This window comes from Scophthalmus maximus, chromosome 19, assembly GCF_022379125.1.
Source record: "Scophthalmus maximus strain ysfricsl-2021 chromosome 19, ASM2237912v1, whole genome shotgun sequence".
Classification (NCBI taxonomy): Eukaryota; Metazoa; Chordata; class Actinopteri; order Pleuronectiformes; family Scophthalmidae; genus Scophthalmus; species Scophthalmus maximus.
In genome coordinates this window covers 17,934,469-17,949,132 of record NC_061533.1, presented here as the reverse complement: position 1 = coordinate 17,949,132, position 14,664 = coordinate 17,934,469, and the positions used below count along the sequence as shown (strand labels likewise).

The 14,664-nt window shown below is 44.3% G+C and overlaps 1 protein-coding gene across 3 annotated transcripts; it reads left to right on the top strand.

The window, feature by feature from the left end:
- Positions 1-5,607: 5,607 nt before the first annotated feature.
- zfand5a (zinc finger, AN1-type domain 5a) lies at positions 5,608-13,568 on the top strand. 3 transcript variants are annotated; one of them, XR_004794610.2, is made up of 7 exons: positions 5,950-6,101; positions 9,641-9,802; positions 10,466-10,568; positions 10,693-10,778; positions 11,315-11,443; positions 11,579-12,150; positions 12,402-13,568. XR_004794610.2 is itself a non-coding variant. In XM_035640403.2 (6 exons), the coding sequence occupies exons 2-6, from the start codon at positions 9,643-9,645 to the stop codon at positions 11,725-11,727; spliced, it is 627 nt and encodes a 208-aa protein (XP_035496296.1). In that variant the 5' UTR covers positions 5,608-5,939; positions 9,641-9,642; the 3' UTR covers positions 11,728-13,568. The 3 variants fall into 3 exon arrangements, 2 of the variants coding, with proteins under 2 accessions (XP_035496296.1, XP_035496295.1); XM_035640403.2 differs by lacking the exon at positions 5,950-6,101 and adding an exon at positions 5,608-5,939 and having other exon boundaries at positions 11,579-13,568; XM_035640402.2 differs by having other exon boundaries at positions 11,579-13,568.
- The last annotated feature ends 1,096 nt before the right edge of the window (positions 13,569-14,664 follow it).

Genomic DNA, 14,664 nt, shown 5'->3' with positions numbered 1-14,664 from the left:
CCATCTGTTGGTGTGATAAACAGCTAGTGAGCGCTGCAAAGGGCCTGCATGTACTGTGTGAGTCAAACAGCAGCTCTGCAACAGATGATCGGCCTGTCACTGAGCTCCCTGCCCCCTAATGCAGGTCAGGGTGACAGGGAAAACAGCACGGACACAGTGGACGTCCGTCTAATGAGGTCTTAAGGCACTGTACTGTGTCTTGTTTGAGGTAAACGTCAAAAGTTAACAGAAAATAAAATAATGTATCCGAAGGGTTATCAAGAGCAACGATGAACTATCTGCAACGATTGGTTTGTTTGTATTTTCATATTTTTTTTGTTCAAATCAAAATGTACCTCGTGTCAATCAAAAACAAACGACAATTGACTCTGATAACAATCCACCCGCGAACTTTGTTTAACATCAACGTCTCCTCACCTCTACAACTGTTGACGCTATATGTAAAGCAGCATGGGAGTTGTTGCCCGGAGGCGAATACTTGGCTGTATTTGTCCGAGGGAGAGAGAGAAGGGAGGAGAATGCGGGCTATTCAGGTTTGACTCTGACACATTTTTGCCGGAGGAATTAAAAGTGGGCCAATCACTGCAGAGAGACAGAGGCTTGTCACTGAAGACGTCCGCGGCACACAGTATCGCGTGTAGTTTCAATGTGATGCATGCCGTTTACCTGGAAGACTGTCTGCGATGATTGATTGCTTCTGGGGAGGGGTTGGGCTTGTTTTGTTTCAGTTTCAGAGTGATAAGGGGAAAACCGACTTGTTTGAATGATGCTGATGGAATTTCATCCTAGTCCACTTCCAAGTTGTTACCATGTAGAGGGGGAACAAGACACAAACGGTGGCAAACTGGAACATTGGACTTTTTTTCCTCTCTTGTTTTCCCCTTCACTAAATCCCTTCTTCCTGTTTTGGGTAGTTTATGATTACAACTGACTGTTGTGCCTCTGTGGAGGTAGAGGAAGAAAGGAGGCTTTTCATGGAAAATTCAGGCAGCGACATCAAGAGAAAGAGATGAATTTTGACACAGCTACCAAAAGACAAGTGTGTTGGTGTGAGTGAGTGAAAGAGAGAGAGAGAGGAGAGAGCATGGTAAGTATGCGTGAGTAAAACAGCGTCATCAGGCAGGGAGGCAGACCCTGTCAGACTGTGGGTAGTGCGAAGGGCGGCGCGTGGCTGCTGCAATTGACAGATTATACAGACGGAGGCGTGGCTTGTCCTTGCAGACAGAGAAGCACGTGGCTAGGCCCGTCTGCACGAGGGAGCAGCAACAAAGACCAGCCAGTCTTGGGAGCAGAACGGAGCACAGGACATCTGCTGCACACACATGTACACACTCTCTCTCTCTCTCTCTCTCTCTCTCTCTCTCTTTCACACACACGCGCGCACTCACGTTCAGGGGTTCACATTTGTTCACCGCACGCAGGCATCCAAGCAAGTGCAACTCTGGTCTCATATATCAGCTGCAGAGGACAAACCCACACTGAGCAGCGTGTAAATGTAAATGGCCACATGGCCACGCTGCAAAAAGCACTGCACGACTTTTCTACAACTTTTCACCGTGACCACACTTTACACGCGCGCGCGCACACACATTTTTACAAACACACGCCTTGTTAGTCCAACAATCATCCAGATGTCCATGTAAGGTGAAGTTTGTGTGTGTGTGTGTGTGTGTGTGTGTGTGTGTGTGTGTGTGTGTGTGCGTGCGGAGAAGGGAGGAGAAAAGGAAGAGGGAGAGAGCTTACACAGAGAGGGTTAGCTGGGAAAGTTTCGGGGGACTCCTCCCTGGTCAGAAATAACAAGAAACACATTCACGAGAGAAGCAGAGGAGTCGTGTAGCAGCACTAGTGAGAGGCTGAATGGTCAGCGGACGCTGAATCAGCAGATCACACTCATTTGAACCCGTTGGTGTTGCTCTCTCTGTTGCTCTGTGTTTCTTTAGTTTGCTCCACCTTTCATCTACTCAACAATTACACGAACAACGGTCTAGATGGAACTAAAAGTATCAAGAAATTAACAACAAAGCTGTCCCTCATCTCCCCTGAACCATACAGACAGGCTCCCTCTGTTCATGAAATGTTTCTCTTTACTTATGTCAACACACACACAGTTGCACACACGTTGTCACTCCCCTCTTAAGGGGCTGCACGTGAAGTTGAATGTGGACAGAGCAGGGTGGGGGATCAAGTTTTGAAGCAATACTTGTCAACCTTGGTACAGAGCTTATCAAGCCCCACACACAGCTTATGTAAATGGATAAGCTGCCATTTCCACCACTAGCCCCTTTATCAACAGTGTCTCACCACACTGACGCCAGACACAGGCAAGCTGTGCCCCTGTGTGTGTGTGTGTGTGTGTGTGTGTGTGTGTGTGTGTGTGTGTGTGTGTGTGTTGGTGCCGGGTGGGCCAATATCTGCCTAGTAACTACAGACAGGCTGTTCCAGATTCACATAAGTAATCCTCACACCCTCACACACTCACACACACACACACACACACACACACACACACACACACACACACAAACACACACACAGAGAGAGACATACACATACCCAGACTGAGCAACAAAAAAGATACTGTAAATTGTATGCATCTGTTGTCATGACAACACTGTCACTTACACTTGCTCACGTGTATCCATCATGGCTGTGGAAAAAAAATATCACCCCCTTAACTCCCCATTCAACCACCAGCACCATTTTAACTAACCACCCACACATACTCAGTGGTACCAAAACCTACAAACACACGCACACACACACGGAAGCCAAGCTATGACAGCGAGGGGGATGGGTAATGATACTCAACACCTCCCACTCTCTCCTCAGCTGCCCCCTCCCTCAATGAAACCCATGAACCTTCACATACTAAATAGACATACATTTGACATACACATGTTCCTTCTTCTCTGCTCTGTTCGCGGCTGTGTTAACACAACACTCACACACAAAGACCTTAGTGTAAAACACAGAGTAGGTTTTCCCTCCCTGCTCCAATGCTTTCTTTACTCACATATGAAAAGCTTTTGAGCTTGTCCCTGTAAAATAACCCTACTAGAACTGTGTGTGATACATACACGGGACAATCTGCATAACAAGGCCACATGATGAGATTTAACAAGCAATATTCAAATTTGTCCATTAAAAGATAAACCGTGACTGTTGGCCTGTCAGTATTTCAATGGTTCACCTTCATCATCGCTTTCCCTTTAATCAGTGAATAATGTTCCTTGTTTATAAAGGCCCGCGCTTACAATAGCTGTAAATTGTATGCAAATGAACTCACTGTCATGAAAGAAGTCTTTGTGAAAAGCCTAGTATATTAACATCATGTGCTATTGAATAATTTACTGAAAATCATTAGTGTGAATGTGCTGCTTCTTTTTCTTTTTTCGATTCCTTCCACACTGTAACAAAGAACCTCTGACTGTATATCTCGTAGTGAGTCAGATAACCACCGGCCATCCTGAGGTCACAGTGACTCAGATTATCACCAGCTGTTTTACAGTTGTCAGAGATTAACAATCTGACCAAAGATGATCAGTTTGTTGTACAGCAAATACAGCACCAAGTACTGCTGTTGCTCGTTAATCAGGAATTGTAGATCCCATTTCGTTTTACGCTTTCCCCCCTGTTTTTCTTATACTTTATCCTGAAAATATGCCACCAAACAAAAAGATTAAAAGTATAATGTATAATTTTAAGAAAATATATTCAACTTGAAAAATTCAGCAGAGACATACCGCATTTACTGTAAAGGAGCTGTAAATACTATGATATATCATAATAAGTATAGTCACTTGGCTATACAATGAATTCTGGTTTGAACTGGAGCAAAACAGGTTGTATTAGCCAATGACTTCCAGACTTGTACTAGCCTTTCCACGAATCCCCTCACTGACAGATGACAACATGTTCCCTCAAACACACTTGAGCACACACACACACACACACACACACACACACACACACACAAACACAGGCACCACGCCGTCCCACCCGATGTATTTGTTTTCCGCTCAGCGTGGCCTGTGGTGCCTGGGGATGTGGGTGTCAGAACACTGATGAGGGGGTGGAATACGCTGGGACTTGTTAGATCTGCAGGACAAACGATACAGCACTCCTGACTCACTGCGAGGTACACGATTTCATAATTCACATTAATATGACCAATACATGATGTGCTGATTGTGTCAGAAATTGGGGTTTAAAGAATAAGAGCCCACATCTATTATAAAACCGGTAGAGATATGTTTACCACCCAATTTTAGAAATACTGAGGTCACGAGTGCAGATTCCCCGTTTATTTCAATGCCCCATGACATTTTTGCTCATCACTAAAAAAAAGGCAGTGAAATCTCTGCTACTTTTGAAAGATTATTTTAATGTCAAAATATATATATCAAGCAAATTGTATCTACCTACACAAATATCTAAATACTGCAAAAAGCATGAAATCCCTTATCTTGATCTATGTTTTTAGACTAAAAAGGTGAAATTAAAACACCACTGCTGAAACAACAGCATCAACACGAGCGAGTTTGTTTCCACCTGTAGTGCGTGTTTATCTTTGTGAGGTCGTATTTGAATTTCAAACTTTCAGACTGTGGACTTTTTTTACAAAGTGAAGACATTTTGGTTGCCACTGGGACCAACTTTTCAAACAGCTGTTCGTATGTTTTATGTTTGTGTTCAGTCTAGAGTCATGGGTTGGGATTGGGCCATGGGCTACGCATTATGTAAATGAGGGTCCTCACTAGGGGTGGGTGACTATCGATAGTATTGGTTAAAGGTTGTTTGTTTTAATAATTGATACAAAAATATTGGTTTGTCTTACATTAGATCACATCTTCTGCACACAAACCCTCATTCGAACACTCACCACAATTCAGACAATAAACATATTTAATAATGCCTGATTAAATAAAGTAACTTCAGATATTCTGCTAATGATACATGGCCCTCCCCAATATATGATATATATGATAAATTATTCCTTTTTATCTTTAAAAAGTGTCGGTATCAATATAATCAATATCAGTGTTTCTGGCCCTGGTATTGTTTTGTATTAATTGGGAACTATTTTTTCATGCTATCACACACCACTTCCGTTTTTTCCCTCCTAGAAACACAACAAGTGTGTGTGTGTGTGTGTGTGTGTGTGTGTGTGTGTGTTAGAGAGAGGCAGCCTAGTGTCAGCCAACGCTTTCCACTGAAAAACAAACTAGTACATCGTCCTGGTTATAAACGTACGCTTGTTATGTTCCTCTGGCAGAAGTAATCACACTGTGTGGCAGGAGGGGCGAGGCTGTTTTTACCAACAGAACAGTGCGCCCCCTCTCACAAACTACAGGATCTTGTACAAAGTGGGAGATTCCCTGAAGATTACTCTCGTAATCGTCCTTTTTTTTAATTCAGTCATGTCAGCACCTTTATTAATGTATCCATCCATCTAGGTGGATTACTCAATAAAAAAAAAATCATTCGTGTCCTTGTAGGAAGATGACGAATGGATGTGTAATAACGCAACCCTGGTTGTGCGCATGCGCACACCCGACTCCCCCATCCTCCCGTCTCGCAGAACTGTACAAAGCGCTAGGGGGCTCCGCAGGCAGCCAATGGCGACACGTTGTTTTACCCGTGACATCATCCGCCACCCCTCATACTAAAGAAGGAAACAAACATCCATCCAGAAGGAACGGGAGACGGAGAGAGAACGGGAGGAAGACGGAGAGGCAGGAGGGCGAGGAAGGGACACGTACACCTACCTGAAGCTGTCTGACGGAGGATCCCAGACACCGCCAGACAGAAGGAAACCAGCTTCACCAGGACCCTAAAACAAAAAGAAACAACCCCGACCTTTTTTCTCCTGCCAAGACAAACGGCCCGCTGTCGTCTCGCGAGAAGAAAAAAAAGCCCCCCTCATCGATTGTCAGCAGGTGATGATCTCGGATTATTGTTTTGGGTGTTTTTTTTGGCCTTTTCTTAACGACGGGGATGCGTTGTGAAGTGAGCTCAGCCTGTCGAGGGAAACAACGAAGAGACGAGGGGCTCAGAGCTCGCTGGGTCGGACATGGCGACCTTTAGCGGTGGCTCGAAAGGTCAGGTGTTGTGTGTGTGTGTGTGTGTGTGTGTGTGTGTGTGACGGGCTTGTGTGGCAACCAAGTTTTCTTTCTCTCTTTATTTTTTTTGTTTGGTTTGCTTTATGCTGGTCTATTGCCCGGTGAACTTGTCGCCAGAGACGCCACCATCACCTCCTCCTCAATGGAAATATCACAAGCACTCGAACGTCTCTCCGTCTGGTTGATGGTGGGGGGGGGGGGGTAGCAGCAGCTAGCGCTGGTTACTGTCTCTGTTTTTCTGTTTGTCTGTAGCTGGGGGATGGGGGGGGCGCGAAGCCGAAGCCTGCTAATTCCCGTCTAGAAATAGAAAAAAAAATCATAAGCCGAACGGGCAAGTGGAGCGCGAGATTCGCCCCTGAACCGTCTACAGAGCGTGTTGCTTCAATATCGAACCGAGCGCCGCCGACGCAGCCCTGCCCGGGTGTGTTGTCGGGAGACTGACGTCTGACTGGGCTCAAGAGCTCTGTGGCCCCCACCGCCACCGAGTCCTGCTTTGTTTTGTTTTTCTTCTTTTCTTTTTTCTAAAGCGCTAAAGTGTGATTATATAAGCGAGGTAGTCCTCGTCAGCTTCGGTTAACCGAGAGGAAGAAAGAAGAAGAAAAAAAAAAACCCACGAAGAAGAAAAACAAGATCTCAGCGTCGAGAGACGGGAGCCGAAACCGGAAGCGGAGAGAGCGCGGACAAAGGGATGAAGCAGAAACAAAGGGAGAAGGGACCACAGTGTCTAGACTGTGGGTTTATTTCAGGGGGGAAAAAACAACCTCCAGTGACGTCTCTCCATGAGTCTATGTGCATCACTGAACACTTTTTAAAATAAACAACAACACTAATTTACTGCTTGTCACAGAAGGACAGTGGGGCTGTTTGCCCTGTCCGGTCCTTCCGTGTGACTCAGTCGTTTTCAGCCCAGCAGGGCTTGAAATACGAGCTGAAGCTTTTGTTTGCCAGAGATTAATCACACACTACCAACAGGGCTTGACTTTAAATCACCAAACCAGCTTTCAGATTATATTTAGCTTGGATTTTTTTTTTTTTCCTTATTATTATTTTTTTGGTGTGTATGTGAGAGGAAGTTGGTGGTGAATGATGAGTGACTGGTGATCTGCCCTGTGCTGCTGGAAAGCCCCCGACTGGCCCCGGAGGCTGTATTGTACCATACACAACCCCACTAAATGGCATGTTGTTGGCAGTTTCGGCTTACTGTCAGCATCAAGGACAAGACCGGGGCATTTGTTTTGCTCACAATGTTTTGCTTTGCAGTAATGTAACTGTCAGTCAATGAAGTGACGATCTCCCCAAATTCATGGGCCTTTAGCGTGTCCCCTTTCTCCCTAAAAGACTCTCCTTGCTTATTAAACATTTAAAGACTTCTCAAGCGGTCAACGAATTCATGTCGGGGAGGTTTGAACATGGACGACTTTATGTGTTTTCCCTTCCAGCTCATCCTTGTCAGTGAAGGGGTCTTGATAAAAATTAAGTTAACACGCTCGCCATTTGTCTGACAGCTGGGGCTGAACGTGACAGCTGAGACACCCCGTCCATTGTTCTCTGTGTGTCACAGTCAACAGTCGTGGTTAATCTGTCGTGCTCTTTGTTTGGTGTGCTTTTGGTTTACGTTGGTCATGTAGTCTCAGTTTGTGTCGACGTCTTCCCTTTGAGGAACTGTTTTAGCCCAGAGGCCTTGTCCAAGAACATGGGGTCTCGGCGTGTAGCTTGAATCCTACTGTCCAAATGCGGATTATCTACACAACAACCTAGTGGTGCTGGGTTTGAAAAAGAATGATTCTGCTGATCGCCTGTAAGGAAAAAAAATCCTTTCCAGCTACACAGCACATACCAACCTCTAGCTCAGACCTCAAGTCTGGTATTTTTCAGAAGTCAGCAGTTGGGACACGTGACTCAGAGGGAGAGAAGGTCTTTGTGGGCTTTTCCAAGGAAACCCCTTTGTTGACATGGCAGTGATAGCATGCACGGGTAGAGGGGAGGAGGGGGGGTCGGGGGCTGGTTGTTAGCGTGCTGGTGAGGTCAGAGCAACTCGAGTGTAGTGACAGGACGTTCGGAGACAACTGCCAGCCTCTCCTGGAACATGAAGCTCGCCTGCCCTGTTTGTGTCTGTGGCCAGAATGTAGATGAGTAAGCAGCTGCCATGTTATAGCACAACAAGGCCAAAGGTTGTTTACAAGGAAAATAGGATACTGTTGCTGTAAACCCTGGTAGATGATGGCTGTGTGTGTGTGTGTGTGTGTGTGTGTGTGTGTGTGTGTGTGTGTGTGTGTGTGTGTGTGTGTGTGTGTGTGTGTGTGTGTGTGTGTGTGTGTGTGTGTGTGTGTGTGTGTGTGTGTGTGTGTGTGTGTGTGTGTGTGTGTGGTATCGGTTGCCAAACTAATCTGCCTGCCTCTCTGTTTGTTCTGTCTGTTTATTGACACTCAACAAGGTGTTTTTGATCTATTGTCTGCCTTAAAGGCAGCATCTACTATGGTGCAACTTCCTGTTGTATTGCATTGAAGCAGAACAGTGTGACAAGTTCAACGTCATAGGGCCACACAATTTTCCACGTTACGCACATGCACGCTTGTTTTCTGAGCATATGTGTGGCAAGTGATGACTCAGGAAGTTTTGAAATGCCCTTTGTGGCCAGAACCACAGGGGAGTGAGAGGGGGGGGGTTACTTTGTGAAACTCATGGCCTACTTTTTTTATTCCCATTCATTATGTTGTCATTTGGAACGGGCAGAATATTACTTCACGTGGAGTGTTTGTTCTGTTTATGGCTGAGCTGCTCCTTGTCAGTCAGAGCGTGATTTTGTGTCTAGATGAAGAGTGAATAGCTTAATGAGGGAGTGTTAGTTCTTGTTAGTTTCTAGTCATGGTAATCATGACACACAATGGTGTTTGGTTAGTTGTCAACGTTGTTCAACTGTGATTATTTCCTTTTGCATATGACACAATTACCTTTCGTTATGACGAAGCATTTAGCCCATTAGAAAGGAGAACACTTGATAAGAAAAACAGAAAGATTTTCCTAAAGCAGCAAACTGAAAATGAAAAGTGGGTCAAATGTTCTGAAAGAACCGTACTAACTTTTGACAGAGCTGTGAAAAGGGGTGAAGGGGTGGAAGAGCTGGGTGGAGGGAAGGGGGACACAATAGTGATCAAAGAGTCCAGCTTCGGCCAAAGGTGCCGAACAGAACACCGGGAGTTTTGTTCGTTCTCTAGGCCTCCTGTGGAGAACAGTTCATCAATGTATTCATGCTAAAGGGCAAGTCAAAACAGACTTACATGTGCTCATATTTTCATAATATGACTCTGCTTTTATCTGTCAACCCTGCTGACATGGCAACAAGTTTATTTGGAACATGAATATCAGTACAAGGAAATGTGTCCTGTGATGGATATTGATGAATATATTATTTTAATATTTAAGCTTTCAGCTGTATTTCACATGGAGTTGTTCATGCAGAAAAATACTGTGTGTGTGTCCATGTCTAATAAGCATTCTATTCTCTCTCATTCTGTCAGCAATGGCCCAAGAGACGAACCAGAGCCAGGTGCCCATGCTTTGTGCCACAGGCTGCGGTTTCTATGGCAACCCAAGAACCAATGGCATGTGTTCCGTATGTTATAAGGACCACCTGACGCGACAGCAGAGCAGCGACCGCGTGAGCCCCCTCAGCCCAATGGGTAAGAAAGCACACAAAAATACACAGGAATCCATTATTGTGCAATCCAAATGGATCGCAAGCGCCTTGTGTTTATGATGTAAACAAATAAATTAAGCTCAATCTGCACATATATGGTTGGTGACAAGGAGGGACTGGAGGATGTTTAGGCACTGTTTTGAAATAAGACCAGTTTGAGTGTTTTCTCAGCTCTCCTCCCCCTGCCAGCCCTCTGTTTTTTACACTCTGTGTAATGAAAGACATCTGTTTTCCTTCATGACACGTTCAGGGTTTGGGGGGGGGGGGTGTTCCCTTATTTAGACATGTCTGAGGTCAAACATGAAAGTCTCTCTCACACTGCGACACTGGTAACCTGTTAGAACTTGTTCTTCAAACAAGACAAACGCATTACAAACAAAAAAGTTTATCTGGGATTATGGGAAAAATGGAAAATGTTGAGATCCTTCTACACTCCCAAGTCTAAGATCTATAAAATTATTGATGAGGAGGATTTGTGGTATTTTAATCTGAAGATCAATACAGTCCAGAGCTCGAAATAGGTATTTTCCTCTGACATTACCGGTGATTGCATGCACTTTGTACTTGTGTACTTTGTACACCTTGCATTCATTACTGTTTTCTCTTTTGAGTTTTGTCTAATGGAATTCACTTTATTCTCTTCCAGCTTCAGCTGCTAGTCCTACCTTAGAAGCCTCGGCCATCCAGAGACTAGAAGCCAGTCTAGCCAAGGTCGATGCCTCCCCTGCCTCCTCGCCAGACATGTCTAGGTCAGTATGTTGTATTTGACTGTTCGAGGTAGTTATGTAAATTGGAGAATGAGTGAGCTGCTGCTTTACTGTTTGTTTTTCTCCTTCACATCCCTCCTTTTTTCCATTTCATGTAAACCTTCAGAACTCTTCATGGATCTCTACCTGTGACTCAACAAATGACAGAGATGAGCATCTCGAGAGAGGACAAGCCAGAACCCCTAGAGCCTGGTAAAACTCACAGACACGCACAAACACACTTGAAGTAAGAGACAGGCCAGCCGACACTAACTAAACTAGAAGACTTTAGACACACACAGGTGACTCCTCACGTACAGACTTCTTAAGGTAAATGTTGCGCCGAAGGACCCACCGTAGCCACCGTTTATTTTAGATGCCTCGCTGTATACCCTAGGACCAACTGTTGGTTTTACTTACAGCTCTGAAGAGAGAGAGGTGGTCTAAAAATAAACCGGTTTAGAAATACATCTTCACCAGAGGGCTTGCTCAGATTTGATGCAGCCTGCCAGAGGCTTGCTCATAGTAATGCTCTATTTTCTGCCAAGAGCAAGAAAGGGCAATTTAGAGATAAGGAACTCACTAATTATTATCTTATGGGGGGAAACGTACATCATTTCAGTTGCCAGCATGTTTGTTTGTGTGTCTGCTGCTCATGCCAGTTAAAGATTACATATGATTGCAAATTAAACCTAGCATGACTTATATGTATGTTTTTTTTTTCCCCTTATTGTCTTTTTCATCTGTAGTAGTAAGCCAACCTGCTGCTTCTAGTCCTACTCCTGTAGCTTCTTCCAGCAGTGATGAAGGCAAGGGTGACACCCCCAAACCTAAGAAGAACAGGTGCTTCATGTGCCGCAAAAGGGTGGGCCTCACAGGTGAGCAGCAAAACACACATTTGATATTTTATTATTGATGGTGATAATATTTTTACCTGTCAGAGATTAAAGAGTAAAGACAAAGGGTTTTCAACTCCTGTTCTATCTGTGACCTTAATTCGTGTGTGCTTCCAGGGTTCGACTGTCGCTGTGGGAACCTGTTCTGTGGCATCCACCGGTACTCCGACAAGCACAACTGTCCCTATGATTACAAGGCTGAGGCTGCTGCCAAGATCCGCAAAGAGAACCCCGTTGTGGTTGCTGACAAGATCCAGAGAATATAGATTTGACAAAATCAGGAGCGACATCAACAATGACAGAAACCTTTGACAAAGACTGGAGTATGAGTGTGAACCTTTGGAAATGATCACTGGCAGTGATCCAAGCGAGGACTGAAAGGACTTGATTTATGAAATTACAACCTCAAGAAAATGATGAAGAGGAAAAAAGTAAAAAATGAAAAGATCCTGTCTGAGGGAGATGCATGAATGATCACTTTTCTCCTTTTTTGATTAAGTCATTAGTTTGTTTTATTCTATTTTCTGTGGTGTGATTTTGCTGCTGTTGAGTCCTTTTTTTTCTAAGAATGTGTATTGTCTTATCAGAAGCAGCCCAGGCAACCTGTCCAGGATAAGCTGTGCTCCTCTCACCCAAACCAGGCGCCATTTTGTGCCAAACCGTAGACAGCCATTTTACTCAGACCCTGTGTAAGTCACTGGCAAGTCTTTCATAGCATTCAAACTACACAGTGACCGTCCACACGAGTTGTGTCCCTCAACCTTTGAACTTCTTGTTCCGGGCTCCATTGCTATTGGAGTCAACGTTTGGAGAACCGTACAAGTGTCCCCCACTGTGCACAAGGGACTTTGTTACTTTGTCTCTGTCTTTCCTAGCTTTACCTACCTCACAGCTGCTGTGTTAAGCTTTGTTGTCTTCCCGTTTACTTTGTGTTCATCAGCTTTGACCCAAGCGGAACAATGGATGGTCTTGATAGTCGGCCTCGGCGACCCGGTGATCAGCGAGTCTTGATTGTGACAAGGCTTTTTCCAACATGGCTGGAGGTATCACGCTGGACAGGGACAGACGAATGACTCTACGTGTCACTGAGTCTAAACATTTTCATATAATGGGTTAAGGAGTTTCCCCCTAACTGGTCTTGAGCTCAGATTGTAATCTTAGACGCCTGGTGCAGGGCTGTGTGTACCCATGTGTAGCCTGAGAGGAAGGATGGCACCCTTCCCTGGCAGGCCTGGTAGGTGACTTAGGCCACAATATAGTAGGGGCATGAATGAATGGGATACATGCATGACTTACTCTTCATCTGCATTAGTGGTTCAGAAATATTTGGTATCACTCAACTTAGGGTTTCAGACATTTTATTTGCTGGGCGACAATTATCTGTTATGTTACCTTTTTATTTTTCCATTGATATTGTACTGATGTTAGCGCATGTATTCGGTGCATTTGTGGAATTAGAATATGTGAACCATTTTCTTTTCTGTTTATTTTTTAAAAAAATGCGCTAACGGAAAGTTCATGTGAGCTGTGCGTGTGTGGGTGGATGGGGGGGTGTGTGTGTGTGTGTGTGTGCGTGTGCGAGTGTGTGTGCGAGTGTTGTTCCCCAACCCTTTTGTCTGTGGAGCTACCCGGTTTATCAGCACATGTTTACAGAACTACAGGAGCATGCCAGAGCTAGAGTTATGAAAAATAATAGATACCAAGATTAGATATAACTTCTCATCTGTCTAACAGCTATTGGTCTGTGCGTCTGCTATAGAGCACCGTAGAGAAGTGTGCGTGTGTGTGTATTTGTGTGCAGGCTCATGCACATACCTGTGCAAAAGTGTGTTTTCATGGCTGCCTGACACATTGAAGCCGATGTATGTTTGTGACTTGTGTTAATCCCCCTTTTTTCTGCCCTGTAAGGATGTTTTTTGTTTCATTTAAAAGATAACCGTATGTATCTGTTTGAGTTTTTCCTTTATGATTCTTAGTTATATGCAAATTTGTACAAAAAATGAAAAAACAACAAACTGTGTTGATATTTATGTATTACATATAATCTTGCTATCCAGCATTACGACAGAATAGTATCATGTAAATAAAACTGTACAGAGAGACATTACCAAGTCTTGTAGTGTGTTGATTTACAAAGCTCACTTTTTTTTTTATAATGTTGGTTTAGTAGAACTATTTCATCATTTTATGTTCTTTCCTGTGCAAGCCTGATAAACCATCATGTCACAAGGGTAAAGTCCTCAGGATCATTACACCTCAGCATAGTTAACATGACTAAAGGAAAAGGATGTTTTGAGAAGATAAGTTAATGGTGAAGCGGCATAAGATGGTTAAGAGTGAACGCAAACTAATTTTGGTCAGAACAAGAATAGTGTGGGAGCCACATGTCAGGAGCTTCGGCATTACCCTGTAATACCTTACCTTGGCTAACCTGGCCTGTTGCGCATCCTTGTGTTAATGCAGAGTGCTGGCAGCACCGACAGTTAAGTTCACTAGAGACTCCTCCAAACCATGTCTGAGTCAAAGAGGAAGTATTAATCTTTGCACCCTGGAAGAAAACAGTTGTGTTCCACTCTATCTAGGCTAACATATTGCATGCAGGACGCACGTGATGAGTGTAACGGGGACTACTGTGTTTTCTCACACACCCATCCGGAGCTCCAGGGGAAGAGTGTGTTCACAGATGGCGTCATTCCGCTGCGTCATTCATCGAGCAACAGCTGCTCAGACAGCTGAGGTGTACTCATGTGGTGTTCCTCTGGCAGAAAGCTACAGAGATCACGTTGTCTGGACACAAGACTGAAATACAATAGAGGATATACACAAAGGCAATTTGGTGGAGAAAACATCTGATCTCAGCTTAAATTTTCCTCCTAAGATTTTTATTGTGCAGTCTTAGTCCAATCATTGACAGAGTATTATATGGCAAATTAATCACTGACCATGTGATCCTCCTGACTGACGATCACAAGTCAGCACTAAACCAGAGGGGACAGACGAGAGCACCTCAAGACTGAAAGAGGAGGATAACCACACACCAAATACAATGTAGAACATCTGAGACATCACATTTACTGTGTGTGTGTGTGTGTGTGTGTGTGTGTGTGTGTGTGTGTGTGTGTGTGTGTGTGTGTGTGTGTGTGTGTGTGTGTGTGTTGATGTTGATGTTGTAGCCAGATGTGCAAAGGGGGTTGAAGATTACA

Excerpts from the sequence above, each read along its gene's own strand:
- zfand5a (XM_035640402.2), top strand. The coding sequence starts at position 6,074 with ATGGCGACCTTTAGCGGTGGCTCGAAAG. Across the intron at positions 6,102-9,640 it reads CTTTAGCGGTGGCTCGAAAG|CAATGGCCCAAGAGACGAAC; the intron begins GTCAGGTGTTGT and ends TCATTCTGTCAG. Across the intron at positions 11,444-11,578 it reads CAAAAGGGTGGGCCTCACAG|GGTTCGACTGTCGCTGTGGG; the intron begins GTGAGCAGCAAA and ends GTGTGCTTCCAG.